The 12,996-nt window shown below is 47.2% G+C and overlaps 1 protein-coding gene across 1 annotated transcript; it reads right to left on the bottom strand.

Moving 5' to 3' along the window:
• Nucleotides 1–3,719: 3,719 nt before the first annotated feature.
• On the bottom strand, nt 3,720–10,591 carry LOC132219005 (keratin, type I cuticular Ha3-I). The gene is made up of 7 exons (XM_059670992.1): nt 10,025–10,591; nt 7,798–7,880; nt 6,959–7,115; nt 5,600–5,761; nt 5,390–5,515; nt 4,742–4,962; nt 3,720–4,541 (listed from the first exon to the last, which is right to left on the bottom strand). The coding sequence occupies exons 1-7, from the start codon at nt 10,370–10,372 to the stop codon at nt 4,424–4,426; spliced, it is 1,215 nt and encodes a 404-aa protein (XP_059526975.1). The 5' UTR covers nt 10,373–10,591; the 3' UTR covers nt 3,720–4,423.
• Nucleotides 10,592–12,996: the final 2,405 nt, after the last annotated feature.

Below are 12,996 nucleotides of genomic sequence, written 5' to 3' on the forward strand. Positions count from 1 at the left end.
TTTAAAGAGGTCTCTGACCGGTAGTGCCAGAGTGCAGTGGCAGGAACAAATGCCACTCTTTTCTGGAGGAACACACAACATCATCCTACCTCAACGAAGTCCCACAAATAATATTCCAAGGAAAATGAAGGTGGTAATCATTAGTGTTGGTCACCACATGTTTCTCTCTCTGCCTTTCACAAATATGGCAGGAATGCTCTTCCTACCTCCTTTGAAGTTGGCATGACTAAGTGACTTCCTTTGGTTAATAACATGTGAATGTTATTCACTGAAGACCGAAGCTTATGAGTCATTGCAGAATGGGCCATCCTCCCAAGCAGATCTGTGGAAGTGTAGCTAGAGTTGGAGGTATTGTCAGCCTGGCTTCTTGAGTAAGTATTACGATTGGAGCCTCCTCATGGCCGGTGTTGGAATTAGAGCACAGGACATAAACTCTTATTGTGATGAGATTTGGGAACCTGGGAGTTGTTACTGTGGTAACTGTAACTTTGCCTGTCATGACTGATGCAATGAACAACTCACAGTCACTCATGACTAAGCACACAAGGAAACAAGGCACCATGAGTGAGAGCCAGTAGAAACAACAGAGCATAAACAAACCACAGAGACTTCAGATACTGGAATTATCAAACACATCCTATCTAATAAAGAGGGAATATGCTAATTGACACTCACACCATTGCAAAGATGGTGGCACCCACAGCTAATAAGGAGGGAATATGCTAATTGACTGCCATGCCTTCAAAAGATGGTGGCACCCGCAGCCACAAGATGGCAGTGCCCAGTCCCCTCAGCCCTGCTGGGGCAGCAGGCACACAGCAAGGTCAGGCCCACCTGGGGGAAGGCCCGGCCTTGCCACGTGCCTGCCTCTGGAGATCCCCAGTCCCAGCCCGAGGCACAGGCAAGCCTTGGATGGTGGCTGCCCAGCCACCCAGGGCTACCTGAGGCTCAGGTAACCAAGGTCGGCTGAGGCTTGCACTGCCGGCAGTGGCAGCAGCAGAGGTGTGATGGAGTGTCACCTTCCCCTGATTGCTGGGTCACCTCCTGCCCCTGAGGGCTTCCAGACTGTGAGAGGGGGCAGGCCGGGCTGAGGGACCCCTCCTCTAATGCATGAATTTTCATGCATTGGGCCTCTAGTATTATTATATGTTTCTATCTTTAAAGCAGCAGTCGCCAACCAGTGGTCTGCGGACCACTGGTGGTCCATGAGGTCCAAAAGGTTGGCAACCACTGCTTTAAAGGAATAAATGACAAGCTGGAGTATATATGCAAGGGTGGCCTTTAAAAATACAGCTGATAAAAGAAAGTCAGCCCTATTTAGATGCCCATAGAATTGTGTGGGTGCTGGAAAATACAGATGTAATATCTGCTGCTTAAATTTGGTTCCCACCCAAGGGAAAGACAAACCAGAGGCCCCAGAGAGAGTCCCTGTTATGGTCTCTACTGCTGCGTAACAAACACCCCAAATATAGTGCTATAAATCAACAAACATGTTATTCTGCTCATGGATTCTGTGGGTTATGCATTCTGAAAAGGCACAGCAAATGACCTGTCACTGCTCTATGATGTGTACCCTCTGGAGAGGCATTAAGACTGCGTGGGCTTCCTCAGGGCTCGGTGTCTGGGTCTCAAGCATCCCAGGATAACCTGGTGGAAGCTTCTTGTCCTTTCACAAATGATCCTCAGAAGTCACAGAGTGTCGCTTCCTCTGCAGCCGCAAATTGGCCCAGGTTTGAGGGAAGGATCTATGTCAACAGGAAAACCAGCTCTTGTAAGAAGAGCATGGGGATAAGAGTTATTCATGCACAGTCTCTCTCTTCTCCTAGGCAATCCTTTCCCTTATCTGTGGGATGCTAAGGTTCTACAGTCATTGTCCTCTGCCTCTTCCCTCTCCTTTCTCCTCAACAACAAAACCAAGATGTGTCTGGTATCAGCTATTTCCTGAGGTTTACTAATAATCCTTTAACTGAACCATACAATACATTCTCACTCTATGCTTTGCTTCTCTCTCTCCCTCCACCCTCTCTTCCTCTCTCTCTCTCTCTCTCTCTCTCTCTCTCTCTCTCTTTTTATCTCTCTCTCTTTTCTTCCCTCACTCCCATAAACAAGAAACTAGGGGGGTTATTCAAAGGAAGTTTAAGGAAGGAAGAGAGAAACCTTCTGAGCTGACCCTGAAGGCAAATTTAATTCAATACCTACCTCCAGGTTTGCAGAAGCCAGGGAAGAGTGAGAACCAGAAAAGATGGTCCATGTTGAATGCACACTTGTCTCCATTCCAGTCTCCCATTCCCAGGAGAAGCTGCCCAGGCCTGTATTTTATGTTTGGGACATTCATCCCATTACCTGCCATCTTGGCACTCTCTATCCATGTATTGGGGTTCTTCAGTGAGATAGAACCAATAGGAGATATACGTATGTGATGAGATGTATGATGGAACCTGGTTCCTGTGATTATGAGACTAAGAAGGCCCCTGATCTGCCATCTGCAAGCCAGAGAACCAGGAAAGCTGGTGGTGTGATGCTGTCTGAGCCTGAAAACCAGAGAACCAGGGGCACGATGTCCAAGGGCAGGGGAGGATGAAGGTCCAGCTCAGGCAAAGGAAGCGAATCCACTGCTTTTTGCTCTCTATGGGGCCCTCATTGACTGATGATCCCCTCCCACAGTGGTGAGGGCGATCGGTCTTCTCACTGGGAAAAGGATCTTTGTGACCAAAACAAAACTGTCTGACTTGCAACTCTCCAATAAGACATGTGTGTTCCAAAGAATTTCCACTCACACCTTTATTTCAGGTTGAAATGTCATATCCCAGTTTTTCAAGGGGTTATGGGGAAACAGGGCTCACCAATCTACTGGGTTTCACCATATTTCTTTTTATGCCCCTAATAAAAAAATTTTGAGTCCAATCTTATAATATGTTTACTTATTTTTATGCATTTTATACTACATCTGTAAAACATTATGCATGTTGTTAAATATACACTAGACATGACTAATAAAAAATTTTTAAAGGACTAAGTCCTCTGTGATAAAGCTTTAAAAATTATATTAGTTTTTATTATAAAGTAGACATAAACATTGGCACTCCCAAAATATATCGTAATTCAGTAATATGAAAGATAATGTTAACATTAATAATATTTTGGTGAGAGAATGTTATTGAAAAGGAGTCTTTTTTAACATTTTGGTGTAATGACTTGTAATGCATTGACTGAAAATTCTGGTTCTGTGTACAATATATTTCTGCATATGTTCATAACTATGAAATTTTCAGGAACAAAAATAGTCACTGCTTGATTTTGATGGCTGTGGACAAAAACCTCTCCAACATGTGGAGATTGAGTTGGAGAAGATAATTGTTGGCTGAGTATATTTTTCCTAGTTCTTTCCAGGTTACAATATTTCACATTGCCAAGAGGCACAGACTTCCTCTCAAGATCCACTTCTTCTGTTTTGACCTGTTTCTGTGATTCGCTCACATGTTCCCTCTGAAGAGCTTGACAGAAAATGTTTGCAGAGACCCTCATGGATTTGCCATTCCATTCCCACCACCTTCTTCCCAAACATGAAGTCGACAAGAATGAGTGGGTGTGTCTAGTGGAGACTTTTCCTTTAAGTAGAAGTCACAGGCCATATATTAGAGTGAATGATCCCTTCATTTGATGGAAGAACACCGGTTACTTGTTATTTATACAAGACACCCAACTTTGGAATTGATGAATGAAAAGGACAGTTATCACTTTTGTGCCAGATTAAAAGTTTATTAGGAGGTTAACAAGGGATCTTTTATTGCATCTCCAAAGACCAAAAGAGTGACAAGGAAAATGTCTCCCAATTATGTTTAGCTTCATAGTGTGCCCATCAGCAATATCACATTTAATGAAATTATTTTACAATCACATCTAGATGAGTACCTGTGAAAGCACAACACATTATGTAAATGTCACTGTGATAACAGATATTACTTGACCCTGTTATAGATTTCTCTATGTGTCTCAGAAGATGGAGACAGTAAGGTGACTCTGCCATCTCTTTAGCAGTGGTTCTCAACCTTCTGGCCCTTTAAATACAGTTCCTCATGTTGTGACCCAACCATAAAATTATTTTCGTTGCTACTTCATAACTGTAATGTTGCTACTGTTATGAATTGTAATGTAAATATCTGATATGCAGGATGGTCTTAGGCGACCCCTGTGAAAGGGTCGTTCGACCGCCAAAGGGGTCTCGACCCACAGGTTGAGAACCGCTGTCTTATAGGAAAGAATCAAGCCAGTAATTTCAGCAGAAGCCTAGAGGTGATCCCCGGAAGCTGGTGCAAGAGAAGTTTCTTCCTTTATCCGAAGTGGTCACTGTTGGAGATGTTTGAACCAAGTAGAGTTGAGATGTGACTCCGGAGCCCTTCTCCTCCTCCTGGCACCAGGGCCTCTAGCACACAAAGGTACTGCAGGGCCCACACCGAACACGAGGGCCACAAGGATTGGAGACACAGGGTCCAATGGGCTTGTCACATGCATTGGTGGTAGCACAGGGGTTGCAGGGAAGACTGGAGACAAAACCATTGGGGCAAGTTAGGGTGACATGAGCTGAAGAAACTGGAAGATACTAAACACACTTTGTTTATATCTTTCTTCCTTTGTTGCCAACCAAACTCTTGAAGTTATGAAATGATTTCCATCAAGAAGAGCCCCCACCCCCCACCACCTCGTGTGCCCTCAAGGAAAGTATAACTAGCTTCATACTCACTTGCAGTCCTCGCTCTCCAGCAGCCCCCGGTACGTGTTGATCTCACACTCCAGCCGGGCCCGGACGTCCAGCAGCACCTGGTACTCCTGGTTCTGCCGCTCCAGGTCACCCCTGATCTCGGCCAGTTGGGACTCCACGTTGGTGATCATGCACTGCACCTGGGACAGCTGGGAGCTGTAGCGGGCCTCCGTCTCCGTCAGCGTGTTCTCCAGGGAGTCCCTCTGTGTGGGGAAGAGGAAGAATGTCACAGAGCTGCTCCTTTCGCATGTCCCCCATAGGGTTCCATAGAAGTCACAAGCTTCCACAGTTAAAGAGACACCCAGCCAGGATTGCTCAGTAGTTAAGTATTGACTTATGAACCAGAAGGTCACAGTCAAGGCACATGCCTGGGTGGCAGGCTTAATCCCCATTAGGGGGCATGCAGGAGGCAGCCAATCAATGATTCTCTCTCATCATTGATGTTCTCTCTCTCTCTCTCTCTCTCTCTCTCTCTCTCTCTCTCTCTCTCTCTCTCCCTCTCCCTTCCTCTCTGAAATCAAAAAAACATTAAAAAAAAAAAAAAAAGAGTTAAAGAGACTGTGACCCAAAGGGCTGCCCTGTGGCTCTGATTCCCCGACTTTCTCACCAGCAGGTCTGAACAATACCCACCAGGTTGTGCTGGGCCTGCAGCTCGATCTCCAGGGCGTTGACAGTGCGTCTCAGCTCAATGATCTCCGCCTGGCAGGTCTGCAGCTGCTCTGAGCTGGACACCACCTGCTTGTTCAGCTCCTGGGTCTGAAACACCAGAGGTAAGAGTCAGGATCAGACCCTGCCTTAAGGGTCCCAAGGTGCTGGGTGGCCATGTGCTGAGATGCCCACCTGGTTGGTGTACCATTCCTCCACGTCCCTGCGGTTGGTCTCCACCAGGGCCTCATACTGGCACCTGGTCTCGTTGAGCACGCGGTTCAGGTCCACGGTGGGGGCAGCGTCCACCTCCACGTTGAGGCGGTCTCCAATCTGGCAACGCAGGGTGTTGACTTCCTGATGGAAGATTTAAAATATTGGAACAGTATTTATTACATTTTAATGATTTAAAAAATTAAAGGATCCTGATCCTCTCCTCTAAGAATGCAATTCAACTTGTGATCATTCGTAAGCTTTCAACAGCTCAGTTCCCTCTGATCCTCTCATTAACTGGGTTCTATATTCATGACTAATCTGTGTATTTCACTCTACAAAATGCTTTCAAGTCCATGACCTCTTTCCAGCCTCGTGTGCAGTGTACCACTCCTCAGGTGGAAGGTGAAGTGTAATGCACCACAGTTTGCACTGTGGGTCCCCAAACACCAAGTTCAGGGATTTTGCTGGTATACCAGAAAGCCTCTTATGTTGGATTCTTAACCAGGCGTCAGGAAAAGGATAGAGTCTGGCCAAAGATGAATTAAAGACTGCTTACTTCAAAATCTGCCATTGTCGCATAACTGGTGATGTGTTGGTTCCACCAGCATAGATCTTGCTGGAGGAAATCAGTGTCTCTTCATTTCACTGCTGATCTCACTGAGCCAACATTGTGTGGTGCTTGGGCTTTGGTGCACGTCAGGCAGCTTTGAGTTAGGTCTCACCTCTACCCCTTACTATATGGCTTCTAGAAGCTTCTAAATGCCCCAATTTCTACCTCTGGAGTTCAAAAGCACTTGGTACAACATTTGGCACACAGCATGCACTTGAGTAATATCAACTATCACCATTTACATTGTTTGGGAATTTAAGGTTTGCACGTAATGCCAGTTTTCTTTATTGTGCAACCAAGCAGTGGTGGTGAGCATTTTTCTGTGTTTCCTGTCCAGCAGAAAGCGCTCTGAACGAGAAGGAAGGAAGAGAGGGGCTACGTTTCCAGCTCAGCCCTCTCTGCTGTGTTGAGAGGCCTCATCCTGGCCTCTCCAGTTGCTAAGTGGAGAATTTGGATAAAAGACCCCCGCGGACGTGCTCTGCTCTGACTTGGGGACTGCCTGGTTGCCGGCCTTTCATTATTGGGCCCGCCAGCTTCCTTCACTCTCATTCCTGCCTCCGGCAGAAAGCTCCTAATCTGCTATCAGGGATGTTTAGGTTACTCATTCTCGATAAACCCCTTTTTGTTTGGAGAACACGTTCCCCAGCTTGCCGAGCCTCTCCCACACCCCATGGGGTTGGAAACAGGCCGTGGCAAGTTCAAACCCGTTGCTCCTTGGGAAACCTCACCTGCTCGTGGTTCTGCTTGAGGCAGAGCAGCTCCTCCTTCAGGGACTCTACCTGGGCCTCCAGGTCAGACTTGCACAGGGTCAGCTCGTCCAGGATCCTGCGCAGGCTGTTTATGTCCGACTCCACCAGCTGCCGCAGGCCCATCTCCGTCTCGTACCTGCGATACATAACAGGAGCATCAGATGCAGACCTGACCTAGACTCTGGTTTGGTTTGTCAGACAACTGGGAGTTGGGGCTTGTGTTCGTACAACCATCTCCTGCATTTAGGTTTTTAACACTGAGCAGTAGCTCCTAGAAAAAAATGCCCTGGTGATAATTTTTTAAAGTATATTTTCATTGATTTCAGAGAGGAAGGGAGAGGGAGAGAAAGAAACATCAATGATGAGAGAGAATCATTGATTGAGCCTGCAACCCGAACATATGCCCTGACCGGGAATTGAACCGTGACCTACCTCCTGGTTCATAGGTCGACCCTCAACCACCGAGCCACGCCAGCTGGGCTGTAATTATTTTTAATAAATACAGAGCCAGTGGACTTAAAGGGATAAAAGCCCATGAAAACGGTGAGATGTCCAAAATTAATACATCTCCCGTAGTCTCCCGATGGACTTCTGTGCAGAGGAGAGCATTGGGGAGCAGGCTCCGGCACTAGGTTGGGGGATGTCGTCCTGCAGAGAAGCAGGAGGTGAATCCGGAAAAGAGGTCTCTAAGCTCTGGTGAGCCTCGAGTCCTTGGGGAACACACGCAGGGAAATGCTCTGTTGATGTTCGTCAGAGTTGAGCACAGGCTAAGGGCACGGAGAGGACAGAGAGAAGGCAGCACCCCGCTTGACACTCACTTGGTCCTGAAGTCGTCCGAGGCCAGCTTGGCGTTGTCGATCTGCACCACCAGCCGGGCGTTCTCCGACTTGCTGCACAGGATCTGGAAGACCCGACACGTGCTGGAGTGAGCTGGGTTACTTTCAGCAGCGGCAGTCCCTACTAATTATCTATCTGGAAGGAGCACCCTAGCAGATCTTGTATAAGACTATTAAGTGCTATCTCTGGGCTCAATAACTATTTGAGAAATTTAATTTGAAAAGAACACCCAGAAAAGTATCAGTAGATAAATTATCTTTCTTTTTCTTTCCTAATAAGCAGTACTGAGAAGTTGATAATAAGTAACATTTATTTTTTTAAAACTTACTATATGTCTGGCATGGTTCTAAGAGCTGAGGATACAAAAATGAGTAAGCACAAGATCCTGCCCTCAAGAAACTCCCAATCCAATGGGGAGGATCAATATATCTATATCTATATCTATATCTATATCTATATCTATATCTATATCTATATAGATGAGATGTCCAAAATTAATACATCTCCCGTAGTCTCCCGGTGGACTTCTGTGCAGAGGAGAACATCTATATATATGTGTGTGTGTATATGTGTGTGTGTGTGTGTGTGTATATATCTATATATAGATATAGATATAGATATAGATATAGATATAGATACACACAAATACACACACACATACACACACACACATATATATATAGATATATGTAACGTCCAAAACGACCGAAAGCTCGACCAAACATCGGGAGTCAGTCCTGCAGTTGTGCTGGGTCGCCGTGGCAACACAGCATTGACTGCCGCACTGTGGGCGCCTCATCGACCCAGCACTGACTGCCCAGGGGACTGTGATCAGGCCAAGAGAGAAAAACGGCTATTCCTATATAATACATAAAAATCTAGAAAGATTTAGAGAAAATAAAAGATATGCCAGGTAAATATTGAACAGAAGAGCAGAAGTTGCTGCATGAATACTGGATACAGGCTTGAAGCCAAAACACAACTCATGAGGTATAGTCATTGTAACATAACAAAAGGTTCCTTTCACTAAAGAGAAAAGATGGTTCCCAATACTGATACACACAATAGAACAGTGTGGGGGTTCGGAATGAGCCTCACCAATATGTCTCAGTGGTATGCAGATTTTTGAGCTAAGGGCAATTTTAGCTTCAGGCTCAAGTATAAATTCTGCCCCTCCCTTGAACTACCTAAAAAAATTTGAATTAGAGGCCTTGCCCATAATAAGACATTATCCTATATAATAAAAGGCTAATATGCAAATTGACTGAACAGCAGAATGACCGGTTGCTATGACACACTCTGACCACCAGAGGGCAGATGCTCAATGCAGGAGCTGTCCCCTGGTGGTCAGTGTGCTCCCACAGGGGGAGCACCGCTTAGCCAGAAGCCAGGCTCATGGCTGGCTAGCACAGCAGAGGTGGTGGGAGACTCCATGGCAGCGCTAAGGATGTCCGACTGATGGCTTAGGCCTGCTCCCCTAAGCCATCAGTCGGACATCCTCTGAGGGCTCCCGATCTGCAAGAGGGTGCAGTCTGGGCTGAGGGACGCCCCACCACTGAGTGCACGAATTTCATGCACCAGGCCTCTAGTAAGGAAATAAATTTGCAGCTGGGAACATGGGCTGGATCAGGAAAGCAGCCACGCCCTCCCGGCTACCCAGGATGGCTTGGCACCATGTCCTGGTAGGTAGTTTTCAAGCTTTCTGGTTCTAGCCAACCATTGTATGCCCTCACTGGACAGTACAACCAGGAGAAACCCAGAGGCATCTAGGTCAGGACAATGATGTCACAGAGATTAGGGACCCACAGAGGACAGTAGTAAGAGGTCAGAGCCATCAAAAGTCCAGATGCGGAAGAGAGAAATGGTCTGGTCTTTACAGAAGGTTCCGCTTTACCGAAGGTTCTCGGGCCCAGTCTTTTCTCTCACCCCAGGGTAGTAATTCCGGAGCTTGGCAAATGCACAGCAGCTTTTAATTACAGCGTATTTATGCAAAGTGCTGCTACCTCCACAAAGACTAACACTATGCAAATGTTCAGAACTAACAGTCCTGAGCCTAGAAGAACATGGGCCTCCAGGAAACAAAATGGAAAAGCCAGACTGGAACCCCTGTGTTTTAATTCCCCCCAAGAGCCCGTCTTATCTCTGAATCAGAGCTCACATTCCCTCCCTACAAGGTCCTGCCTGGGCAGTGCGGTGCCCACCCCTCACCTTCTGCTGCAGCTCCTCGATGGTGCGGAAGTAGGACTGGTAGCTGGGGCACATCAGGGGCTCCTGGGGCTGGCAGCGCTCCTGGATGAGGCTCTCCAGCTCCGCGTTCTCCCGCTCCAGCTGCCGCACCTTCTCCAGGTAGCTGGCCAGGCGGTCGTTCAGGAACTGCATGGTCTCCTTCTCGCTGCCATTGAAGGAGCCCTCGCAGAACCAGCCGCAGTTGCTCACGTTGGCGGGGATGTTGCTGGCCCCGGGCAGGGGGGTGCTGTGGCAGCTGGGGGCTACGCAGGGCCGGGCGGGGCAGCTGGAGCGGCAGCTCAGGTTGGGCAGGCAGCAGTTGTAAGGCATGGTGCTGGGAGGGAGCGAGGCGCCGGCTGAAGACAGAGTCCCAGTTCTCCAAGGAGCGTGTGGGTCTCCTAGTTCTGGGAGCCTTTATACCCCTTCCGCAGAGGGTGTGGACATGGAAGGCAGCCCTTTTATTCCTACTTACTTGGCGATGGTCAAAAGCCCTTCCCCTTGGTTTGTTATGTTTCCTCAGAAGAGTCCCTCACCTCATAAAAGTCTTTACTGGGGCTTCTCCCTACCTCAGGACTCCTCGTCCATGCTGAGCGTCGATGAAGTAAGAGCCTCACTGTGTGGCTTCAAAGCACTGGCCTCGCGAACGCCCTGGCCTTTATTACTGGGTGTGGTGGGCCAGGAATACTGTCGTTCCTTTGCTTCCTGGCTACCCAGCCCTGACTCCTTGGCAAGCCTCTGGCTCTGCTCGCTACGACAGAAAAACTTAGCTCCTGCCTGTGTGTCCTTGGCTAGGTCAAATTTCCAGCGCTGGCTTCTAAACCCATGTTCTCAGAAAGAAGAATAAATCCCTCTGGAACCATTCAAACTGCCTGGTTCCCAGTGGCCGTTGCCTGATATGCGGGCACCACCTATATCTGTGATAATGTCAATCAACCAAATAACAGATGTTCACCAGGATCATAGTTCGGACAGGGAACAGTGAGGAATGGAGGGTCAGACCAGGGCTGTGGTCAGATGGAGCTAGCATTTGTTGGGCACCTACACAGGTCCAAGGTGGTGCTAGACACTTTTCAGAAACATGATCTCATTCACTCCTCACCATGAGCCTTCAAGGATGAGTGGTATTATACCCATTTTACAGATGGGAAAAACGAGGCATAGAGGGTAGGAGTTAATATGTTGTAAAGCCAGGATGCCAGCGCGGATCTCTCCTCTTTCCATCATACTATGCTTCCTAAATAAGTGGACTACCTCCTTCTCTAACTTCTTCAGACCTCAGTAAGTTGGGAAGTTCTGCATCAGGGGAACTGGGAGAAGCTCAGTAAGGACCGTGTGAGCCAGGGAGTGACAGATGAGGGTGGAGGAGAAGCAGACTCTTTCCATCCCCCCCTGCTGCATAGGTACAAATGACCTACCTTCTTTCCTAACTTCTGACAGATCCTCTCTTCCTCCTTCCCAAGCTCTCATCTCACCTGGAACATGGCATTGTCATGATTCATGTCTACCTCTCTTTCTAGATAAGTTCCCTGAAGGCATGGAGAACCCTTATATGAAGGTCCTTGAGTTTGGGCTTTATCTTAAGGGCAAAGGGGAGCCATTGAAAGTTCTAAGGAGAGAAGTGATGTAGTTTCATTCTTGATAAGCTGCATTTGAAGGAACAGGGACATGTTCAGCAGGTCCTCGGAGTTGACTAGAATTCCTGACAGATGTAATCCCAGTGCAGATATGAGTGCTAGAGAAATAAGCCCAGGGAGAGAGTCCACAAAGAGAAGAACAAGGGGCTGAGGACCAAACTTTGGAAAACTCCCCAACCAGAGAGCAGGATGAAATGGAGAACTGGAGAGAGAACATGAAGAGAGCCGGTTCATGGCACGACGGAAGGTCAAGGAGGAGAAAGCATCAAAGTGGAGTTGACGGTCAAAACTCTTGGTGTGGCAAGGGGCCCCATAAGATCAGAACCATGGAGAGGGTCTTGGATAAGTTGACCAGCAAGTTGCCAGGACCTTTCATATACCACACCTGTGCTCTTCAAAATAACACCCACACTGAACTTCGGTAAACTGAGACTTGAAACACCCTGAGCTGAGATGTTCATTGTTTAGAAAAATCCTGCCACAGTCAGTTTGTACACCTGATCATAAAGCTTGTGAGCTTTGCTCTTACCCATACAGACTTTCTTACCATAATTAGTGTAGCTTCAAGCTGTCAGTCTTGTTTGGATCTGATGATTTATAATAGTTGGTGATGTAGGAACAATTACCCAAGAAGCAGAAGCACTTGGAACTGTCCATGCCTGTAACTTCTATTTTGTTGCAAGGCATAAGGTGAGATGTACTTAATACCCTAAAGGGAGGTGATGAGGAAAGAATTCAGTTGTGTGCCTAGCTATACTGCCCAGGGAGAAGAGGGGCTCCTTACCATCGTCCTCGCAGGGGACACAGCAGAACTCAAATAAAGGTGCTCAGAGCAGAGCCCAAGCCGCTCAGCTACAGCTGCAGATCAGCACCAGACTGCTTTGCTCTTCCTTTCCTCCTTCCACCTCTTAAGGTAGAGCTCAAATGCCAAAATGATCACAAGAGAGAGGGCACATCTTGGAACAAGTGTGATGGTAAGGATCTTAATGATTATCTCATTCAAGTCTCTCACTGTACAAATGAGGAAACAGAGGCACAGGATGGAGAAATGGCTTGCTTAGGGTCTTATCATTTGAACCCAAATCTGCTGACCCCTTGAAGTCCCAGCCCCCATCACCATGCTTCAGAAGTGTTCAATAATTTCACAACCAATCCGATCTGCATTGGTCCTAGGGAGAGAAATTAAAGGCAGTGAGGGGGAGAGTGCAGAAAATCTTGTCCGCCATAGATATACTTAGTTGAAGAAGATGAATGAAGGGTGAATGTGGAGGTGATAGAATTCAGCAATATTGAAGTACTTTATGGACTGATTTCAATTTT

The sequence above is a fragment of the Myotis daubentonii genome, chromosome 16 (assembly GCF_963259705.1).
Source record: "Myotis daubentonii chromosome 16, mMyoDau2.1, whole genome shotgun sequence".
Lineage (NCBI taxonomy): Eukaryota > Metazoa > Chordata > Mammalia > Chiroptera > Vespertilionidae > Myotis > Myotis daubentonii.